This window comes from Oncorhynchus masou, chromosome 25 (assembly GCF_036934945.1).
Source record: "Oncorhynchus masou masou isolate Uvic2021 chromosome 25, UVic_Omas_1.1, whole genome shotgun sequence".
Lineage (NCBI taxonomy): Eukaryota > Metazoa > Chordata > Actinopteri > Salmoniformes > Salmonidae > Oncorhynchus > Oncorhynchus masou.
The window spans coordinates 25388981-25399031 of record NC_088236.1 but is presented as its reverse complement, the minus strand read 5'-3'; the positions used below and the strand labels follow the sequence as shown (position 1 = coordinate 25399031).

General features: G+C 40.5%; 1 protein-coding gene across 3 annotated transcripts in view; it reads left to right on the top strand.

The window, feature by feature from the left end:
• Positions 1 to 3754: 3754 nt before the first annotated feature.
• Positions 3755 to 10051, top strand: part of enkd1 (enkurin domain containing 1) — a 12647-nt gene continuing 6350 nt past the window's right edge. The window contains exons 1-4 of one of the 3 annotated variants that reach the window (XM_064937017.1): positions 3755 to 3847; positions 4605 to 4705; positions 4796 to 5020; positions 5254 to 5426. In XM_064937017.1, the coding sequence (XP_064793089.1) occupies positions 4621 to 4705; positions 4796 to 5020; positions 5254 to 5426 (483 nt within the window). In that variant the 5' untranslated portion in view covers positions 3755 to 3847; positions 4605 to 4620. Of the gene's footprint in view, positions 3848 to 4003; positions 4290 to 4604; positions 4706 to 4795; positions 5021 to 5253; positions 5427 to 10051 lie in introns of those variants that run through there. The other 2 variants (XM_064937016.1, XM_064937015.1) reach the window with 2 other exon arrangements.

Sequence of the window (10051 nt, the reverse complement as noted above, 5' to 3'; positions counted from 1 at the left end):
CCTATTTTGGTGCAAACAAACACAGAGACAGGAATAATCATCCACAAGAGACCTAAAGAATATGGCTGCCTAAATATGGTTCCCAATCAGAGACAACGATAAACACCTGCCTCTGATTGAGAACCACTCTAGGCAACCATAGACTTACCTAGAGTACTACTCTAACCACAATACCATACCTACAAACAACCCCAGACAAAACAAACCACATAAATCCCCATGTCACACCCTGGGCGTGACAGAAACACTGCTGATTTTGCAGGTTATCAAATATTTGTTCTCCCCACTGTATATATGACCTTGTTAACAAGCAAGTATTTGTGTGGTAATAACCAGACTTTTTTCCAACAGATATTAGTGACCAATGTATTCCAGTAACTTGTGACATAAGGAATGGATACAATTTCCCTTTGAAATAAATCACGTTTAGATCTGTTGTTCTGCGGGAACAAGGAGAAACATATTTTCCCTATTGGAGAGTCAACTGGATTAAGCGAGGGTAGGTCAAAAAGGTGAGGTCTAGCTACACCTCTACATACAATAAGAGTTCCAGATGGAATAGCATCAAAGACTATGGCGAACTCTCTAGGTGTTACAGGAACATTGTAACGAGATAGAAATGTCTCATAATTGAGTAACAATCCTTCTCCATTAAAAAGTTGACTCACCAGCAGGATATGATTTATGATTATTATTATTATATGATTTAAAAAAGAAAGACTTGTTTCTATACAATATGTCCTTATTGTTCCAAATGAAATACCTATGCGGGGAAAAAATTATGTTTATATATTAACGACCACGCTATGAGTCTATGAAAAGCAGATCATTTTGCAGGAATCTTATCAATGTTATAGTTACAAAGTAACATAAACTTGAGGCCGCCAAAACGGGAGAAGACATAATGAGGAATGAAATTCCAAATTGAAGTTGGATTCTTTAAAATAATTTAGCCCAATTTCTCTTAAAAGTATCATTCAAAGTAGGAAAATCGAAAAAAATGAGACCACCATATTCATATGTGTTCATAATGACAGATTTCCTAATATAATGTGTGTGATTTTTCCAGATGAAGTTGAAAAGCACCTGGTCAACAGCTTTACCTATTTTGTTGTCAAGATATAGGGACTGGGCTGCATGAGTAAATCTGGAGATACCTTCAGCTTTAGAAAGCAATTCTCGACCTTTCAAGGATAAATCCCTCCGCAAACAATGGTTCAACTAGGTAAAAATGTCATGAGCATCTTTCCTGTTGATCCTTAGATATGGTAATCCCAAGGTATGTTACTTTTTCCTTGACTGGAATATTCCATATAGAGGGTATCACACAGTCTTTAACAGCAAACAATTCACACTTATTAAGGTTTAGGCAAAGACCAGATGCTTTGGAAAATATATTTATCACACCGACTGCTCTAGGAATCTGGTCAGCATCTTTCAAAAAGAGGGTTGTGTGATCTGCATGTTGACTTATGATAATATCTCTGTCAGCAATAGAGATCCCTTTTATATTGTTGGATTTAACAGAACTTGTAAGAAGTTGGGTTGCAAAGCAGGAAGAGGTAAGGTGAAATTTGGCGACCTTGCCTAATTCCTCTTTTCAAATCAAATCTAGGAGAAGTGCCATGCTTCAATTTAGTCGAACTGTTCCCATTCATATAGAGTTTTAATAGTACTACAAAATAATTCCCCAAAAACAAATTTCTCAAGGGAGAGAAATAGAAACTCATGTTCCACTGTATCGAAGGCTTTATAAAAGTCTAAGAAGACAAAAAAAACTATCTTTCGAAGATTAAATCAGAATAGTCAATAAGGTCTAACACCAGTCGGATATTATTAGATATATGTCTATTCCTCATGAAGCCAGATTGAGTCTCTTCTATAATTGAGTCCAATACTGCCTTCATTCTTGTTGCTCATGTTTTGTAGTCATTATTGAGCAGACAGATTGGACGCCAATTATTGAGTAGAAACAAATTTTTCTGGGGCTTCGGTATTAATGTAATCAGACTGAGTCAAACTGGGAGAGAGCATTATTTGTAATGCTTTCAGAAAAGACCTCCAACAGAAATGGGGCTAACTGTTGAGAAAAAGTTTTGTAAAACTCAGCAGATATACCATCAGTCCCAATATACTTATTATTTTTATGGTGTTCAATAGAATAAATGATCTCTTCAACTATAATAGGGTCATCACACTGTTCCCTCTCAGCCTCCCCAATTGATTTCACATCCCCCAGAGAGTTAAAAAAAAAGAGTTGAGGAAACCTCACAATACTTAGAACTATATAAATTCCTGTAGAAGTTGCAACTAAAGTTAGAGATTAATTTGGGATCATCGGTGATGAGACCATTAATATTTAATTGTTGAATCGTATTATTTTTATAGTGGTATTTTTCTAAACTGAAAAAATAAGATGAATTTTGTTCACCCTCTAGCCACTTCTTCCTAGATCTGACAAAGGCTCCCTCTGTTTTCAGTTTATATATATCATCCAACTTGTTTTGTAGCTCAAACAGAACAGACGTGTCCTCCTCTGAGACACTTTCAACAGGCTTTTGAACAAGAGAGGTGATGTTTGTAATTACACTTTCTTCAGCTCTCCTTGTCTTGGCAAGAAAACTCCCATATTTTCTTAAATATTTTCCAACCTCATATTATTACTGTGTGAATTGTCAGTTATAGCTTTGTTCCAAAAGTGTGTAATTAAATAGTTTATCTCCATCTTGACCAACTCATGTTTTAATATAGAGCTATTAAGCTTCCAGTAGGATGCTCTGCCAATGCCATTATCAGAGATAAAAAAGTTTAATGTCAATATAAATAGCTCTCTGATCAGTAAGGGGAGTGGCAAGGATGTTAACAGAAATACCCTGTTTATTCAAACATTTATACACCAGCCAAAAATCTGTGTGTGATTGTCTGGAGCGTGCCTTATTACTCCAAGTGAAAGACTTGTCATTGGGAAACGTTACTCTCCAAATATCTCTAATATCAAACCTTTCCATAAACTGCCTCAAACTTGTATTCATGGAAGTGGACTGTTCCAAATATCTCTAATATCGAACCTTTCCATAAACTGCCCCAAACTTGTATTCATAGAAGTGGACTGTCCCGGAGGCCATCTATCAATTAAATTATTCGGAGAAATATTAAAATCTCCACCTACTATAAGTAAAGCATTCAGGAACTTGGTTATGTATATATATATATTTTTTCACCTTCTCCAAAAAATATTGGGAACTTGGTTTTTGTGCTGGTGCTAGCTGCTGCTGCTGACGATATTGTATCATAATATTACTCACAGCGTTCCAAGAAAACATCATTTATGGTCTGTTTACAAATATTTTAGAGGCTATTTATACATAATTGTTTTATAAAACCCGTATAAACTGTATTTATGATTAATTATATAGCAATATTTTATGTTTAATATTATTCAATTACACAATGTATTATATATCACGTCTTACTTTTATTTTCCTGCACAAGTGAACGCAGGAAATGCATCACCTTTGCCTCTACTGCCATTCATTCCAATTAGACTGGTTTTGGATTTCTCCTTGACCAAAATGTATCCATTATGGAACTTTTGGGGATTATGACATAGCCACTTTGTTAATGTAATAGCATCTCTTTGTCGGGGACATCCAGGTGCTCTGTGGTAGATCGTCGTCGTCCTCAGTATTATCACAGAGGTTCTAAACTCAGAGGCGCAACATCGCAAGACTTCCGGGAAATGATTGCGAATGAGACCGAACAGACCAGGCCGGGGTTTGGGAAATGAGAAGTCAATGAGACAAGTGAAAGACTCTTCCTTAGTTGTTAATTTTCTCGAAATCTAAAGGTACAACCTAGATTCAAGCCAATGTCTTAAGTATGTGAACATGTTATTACTCCGAATTTGTGAAAGTGACAAACTGAACCGTTTAAATTATTCCTCAAAAACAACTTTATATTGAAGGAGTGCCTTTGAGTTCACGGCGTGCACACGCGCAGTTCGATGCAAGACGACAGTTAGAGCAGATGAAGTATTTGTGCGCATAAGTTTAGTTAGCCAACACGTGTGATCAGGATTTATATTGGAGAGGCAGTTTTAGCCCATCTTTATATTGTACTGTATTTGATGTTATAGCTGCCTCTCGGGTATCTGCGGTAGGTTACATTGTTGCCATGGTGAGGGATTTGTCTTTAACACTGTTGTCTCTGCGTCATTACTGACTGCTGCGTGTTGACTGGGCTGCTAGTACTAGCTACAATTGGTTTGAAGTCTGGAGTAATTTATAAAGGTAATATTTGGCAGAAAACTGTAAAGCATTGTGTTTATTTAGGCTAGCGAATGTTAGCTGTAGTTACAGTAACGTCACCGTTAGTTATCATCAGGCGTCAATGAATGCATCGATATTTTTTGCTAGCTAGCTAACGACGGCTTTTTCTCTAAACTTGCAACAGTAGGTCATTGTCAGCGTGTAACAGTATTTTCTAACTGGCATTACATTTGTTGCTTAAATGATCACGTTACATTCTGAAATGTGAATTCAGTGAAAAACCTATTCGAGTAGCTAGCCCAATTGTGAATATCTTTGGTCTCTGTCTCGCAACAGCTACAGGTGTTCAGTGATGTGCGAGGGTCCATCCATGATATCTGGGCCCATACCCCCAGATCCCTCCCTTTTCCCCGAATACTACAAACGTCCTGCCTCTGGTAATATAGCTAAAATGTACAGCATTTTAAAATACCAATAATTGTTGAAACAGCATGTCACATGGTGTCTTTTGTACTTCCTTATCCCAGCCAGGGGTCGTCTGGAGGGGAACACTCATGGGACCTCAGCCCTTCTCTCTGGTCCCCTGGCCCCAGACCCTGTGTTGTACCCAGGCTGCTACAGTGCCCGTGCCCCTCGGCAACCCCGCATCGGCCCTAACGCCACACACATTCTGGAGAGGGGCCAGAGAGGGGTGGTGGGGGCCCTGCTAAGACTGGAGGGGGTCTCCCTTAGTCCCAACCCCTCTAAGCACAGTAAGTCCAACGCCTACTGTTTCGTGGTAACCACAGGTCAACACCATCTTCCACTTTCCTTGCCAAATTCAAAGCCACATTGGTGGTTGTAGTGGATGGACTGTTTGTCATTGTAGTACATTGCATGCAATGTCATTTACTATACAGGAAAATACATTTAAAAGTTTCAACAGAAACAATATGGGACTGTGTTACCTTTCTCTCATTCCCTGTATTCTCTGTTTGTCCCACAGAGCAGCTGGTGCGTGACTACGGAAAGGAGAACGTGCGTCGGCTGAGGGAGATCCAGAGACGCTGCAAAGAGCAGGAGGCACAGAGGGAACACTCCCGTCCAGTCCCGGTCAAAGCCCTGTGGAGCTCCCCTAAATACCAGGACATCCCCTCCAGGGTCATGGCCCAGCTACAGGTGAGGGGGACTGGGAGATAGGCAGCCCTTTTGTTTAGTGCACTGGGGGATTCCACACCAAGCATAGACCTGTGCCAGTTAGTTCAAATGATAAGGATGTCCAAAATCAAATCAAATCAAATTTATTTATATAGCCCTTCGTACATCAGCTGATATCTCAAAGTGCTGTACAGAAACCCAGCCTAAAACCCCAAACAGCAAGCAATGCAGGTGTAGAAGCACGGTGGTTAGGAAAAACTCCCTAGAAAGGCCAAAACCTAGGAAGAAACCTAGAGAGGAACCAGGCTATGTGGGGTAGCCAGTCCTCTTCTGGCTGTGCCGGGTAGAGATTATAACAGAACATGGCCAAGATGTTCAAATGTTCATAAATGACCAGCATGGTCGAATAATAATAAGGCAGAACAGTTGAAACTGGAGCAGCAGCACGGCCAGGTGGACTGGGGACAGCAAGGAGTCATCATGTCAGGTAGTCCTGGGGCATGGTCCTAGGGCTCAGGTCCTCCCAGAGAGAGAAAGAGAGAGAGAAGGAGAGAATTAGAGAACGCACACTTAGATTCACACAGGACACCAAATTGGACAGGAGAAGTACTCCAGATATAACAAAATGACCCCAGCCCCCCGACACATAAACTACTGCAGCATAAATACTGGAGGCTGAGACAGGAGGGGTCAGGAGACACTGTGGCCCCATCCGAGGACACCCCCGGCAGGGCCAAACAGGAAGGATATAACCCCACCCACTTTGCCAAAGCACAGCCCCCACACCACTAGAGGGATATCTTCAACCACCAACTTACCATCCTGAGTATAGCCCACAAAGATCTCTGCCATGGCACAACCCAAGGGGGGGCGCCAACCCAGACAGGATGACCACATCAGTGAATCAACCCACTCAGGTGACGCACCCCTTCCAGGGACGGCATGAGAGAGCCCCAGTAAGCCAGTGACTCAGCCCCTGCAATAGGGTTAGAGACAGAGAATCCCAGTGGAAAGAGGGGAACCGGCCAGGCAGAGACAGCAAGGGCGGTTCGTTGCTCCAGAGCCTTTCCGTTCACCTTCCCACTCCTGGGCCAGACTACACTCAATCATATGACCCACTGAAGAGATGAGTCTTCAGTAAAGACTTAAAGGTTGAGACCGAGTTTGCGTCTCTGACATGGGTTGGCAGACCGTTCTATAGGAGAAAGCCCTGCCTCCAGCTGTTTGCTTAGAAATTCTAGGGACAATTAGGAGGCCTGCGTCTTGTGACCGTAGCGTACGTGTAGGTATGTACGGCAGGACCAAATCAGAGAGATAGGTAGGAGCAAGCCCAATGTAATGCTTTGTAAGTTAGCAGTAAAACCTTGAAATCAGCCCTTGCTTTGACAGGAAGCCAGTGTCGGGAGGCTAGCACTGGAGTAATATGATCAAATTTTTTTGGTTCTAGTCAGGATTCTAGCAGCCGTATTTAGCACTAACTGAAGTTTATTTAGTGCTGTAGCCGGAAAGTAGAGCATTGCAGTAGTCTAACCTAGAAGTGACAAAAGCATGGATTAATTTTTCTGCATCATTTTTGGACAGAAAGTTTCTGATTTTTGCAATGTTACGTAGATGGAAAAAAGCTGTCCTTGAAATGGTCTTGATATGTTCTTCAAAAGAGAGATCAGGGTCCAGAGTAACGCCGAGGTCCTTCACAGTTTTATTTGAGACGACTGTATAACCATTAAGATTAATTGTCAGATTCAACAGAAGATCTCTTTGTTTCTTGGGACCTAGAACAAGCATCTCTGTTTTGTCCGAGTTTAAAAGTAGAACGTTTGCAGCCATCCACTTCCTTATGTCTGAAACACAGGCTTCTAGCAAGGACAATTTTGGGGATTCACCATGTTTCATTGAAATGTACAGCTGTGTGTCATCCGCATAGCAGTGAAAGTTAACATTATGTTTTCGAATAACATAATAACAAGAGGTAAAATATATAGTGAAAACAATAGTGGTCCTAAAACGGAACCTTGAGGAACACCGAAATTTACAGTTGATTTGTCAGAGGACAAACCATTCACAGAGACAAACTGATATCTTTCCAACAGATAAGATCTAAACCAGGCCAGAACCTGTCCGTGTAGACCAATTTGGGTTTCCAATCTCTCCAAAAGAATGTGGTGATCGATGGTATCAAAAGCAGCACTAAGGTCTAGGAGCACGAGGACAGATGCAGAGCCTCGGTCCGATGCCATTAAAATGTCATTTACCACCTTCACAAGTGCCGTCTCAGTGCTATGATGGGGTCTAAAAAGAATGGAAGATTCAATATAGGCCGATATTTTTATTTATTTTCTGGGTCAAGGTTTGGCTTTTTCAAGAGAGGCTTTATTACTGCCACTTTTAGTGAGTTTGGTACACATCCGGTGGATAGAGAGCCATTTATTATGTTCAACATAGGAGGGCCAAGCACAGGAAGCAGCTCTTTCAGTAGTTTAGTTGGAATAGGGTCCAGTATGCAGCTTGAAGGTTTAGAGGCCATGATTATTTTCACCATTGTGTCAAGAGATATAGTACTAAAACACTTGAGCGTCTCTCTTGATCCTAGGTCCTGGCAGAGTTGTGCAGACTCAGGACAACTGAGCTTTGAAGGAATACACAGATTTAAAGAGGAGAATTTGCTTTCTTTTTGTAATAGTATTTTTATTGGAATTTCACAGTTTTCACCCAAATTAAGAGATACAACAACAGAGACAAGGCACACAGAACAAAAACAAATCGCCATCATTGCCTCTCTCAATACATACATTTGAAACCAACTTACAAACAGAAATTAAACAAAAAAGCTCAGTTTAAACCAAGAGGTTAGGTTGCACACTTGGAACGTACAGTGTAGTTCTAAAATACATCGATCCCCGCCATTCTAAGTGAATCCTTGCAGCATAATAGCTGATACATCAGGTTCTAGGTAATTTAGATAAGGTTCCCATACTTTGTAGAACTGGTCTGTTTTAGAATGCAATGTACATATCAGATATTCCAGAGGCACCCATTCAAATAGTATCTTATGCCAATTTTTAATAGAAGGGACCTTATTACTAATCCACTGTAAAATGATGTTTTTCCTCGCTGCGAAGGTAAGGATGTTGTAAAGCCTCCTTTTACCCACAGAAGTAACATGCCTACTAGGGAGACCTAACAATAAAGAAACTGGGTCCAGCTCTAGATCAACCCCTAGGATCTTTTCAATTTCTTGCAGAACACCAGACCAGTATCTTTGTATTTTGGTACATGACCATAAACAATGTGTTCGGGTGCCTGTATCAGTTTTGCATTTAAGACACTGAGGGGAAGAGGAAGTGGGGCTAAAAGCATGTCTGCGATTTGGGGATATATGCAATCTGTGTATTATTCTTAATTGGATTGCTCTAGTACAGTTACATATAGATATTGTTTTTGCATATCTCCAAATGTCCTCCCATGTCTCTTCGTCAATAGTAACAGACAATTCTTTCTCCCACAATTCTTTCACCCATTTTATAAAGTTGTCCCCCAGACCAAATTTATTTAGAGCAAATAATAGGTAAGACCACTCCACACGATCAAATGCTTTCTCAGCATCTAGGGAGAGCACAAGACCATCCACAGCACTTTGTTGGTAGGCTTGAATTACATTAAGAAGCCGCCTAACATTGTTGCATGACTTACGGCCCCTAATGAAGCCAGTTTGGTCTCCTTTCACAATTAGTGGCAGTAAGTCCTCTAATCTTGTGGCTAGGATTTTAGAAAGCAATTTTCTATCCACATTCAGGAGGGAAATTGGTCTGTACGAAGAACAAGACTCTGGACATTTTCCCTTTTTGAGAATAAGTGAAATGTTGGCTTCTCTCAGCGTTTGAGGAAGTTGGTCATTTGAAAATGAGTGGTTAAACATATCACGCAATGGCTCAAGGATCAGGTCATGGAACTCTTTATAGAACATACTACAAAACCCGTCTGGTCCTGGGGCCTTACCATTTTGCAGATTCTTAATTGCGAACATTATCTCTTCCTTGGTAATAGGGGCATTAAGGAGGGACCTCTGCTCTTCGGAGATAGTAGGGAGCTCAATCTTACAAAAGAAGTTCTCCATTAATTTGGGTGCATCCTTTGGCAGTTCTGAGGCATAAAGGTTTGTATAAAATTTCTTAAATTAGTCACTTATCAATTTATTTTCATATAAATGATTACCATCAGGGTCAGTAATAGTAGCAATTGACTGAGAGTCAGCCCTCTTTCTAGCTAGGTATGCCAAGTACTTTCCTGGCTTATCGCCATGTTCATATAGCTTTTGCCTGACAAATCTCATTTTCTTTTCAGCGTCCTGTGTTAGGAGAGAGTCTAACGTTGATCTAATGACTAATATTTCCTTTAATAGGGCAGGAGTGGGCGTTTTAGTCCTTCTCTTTAGTTCCTAATTCACCCTCTAACATGTTTTGCTTTTCCCGCTTTTTTCGTCTCTTAGTAGCTGTGTATGACATAATCAGACCCCTGGCATACGCTTTACAGGTCTCCCAAAGGAGTGAAGAGTTATCTGTTGATTGAGAGTTAATAAAGAAAAACGCTTTATACTCTGTAATAAAATATGATGTGAATGTGTGGTCTTTAAGAATGGTTGTGTTCAA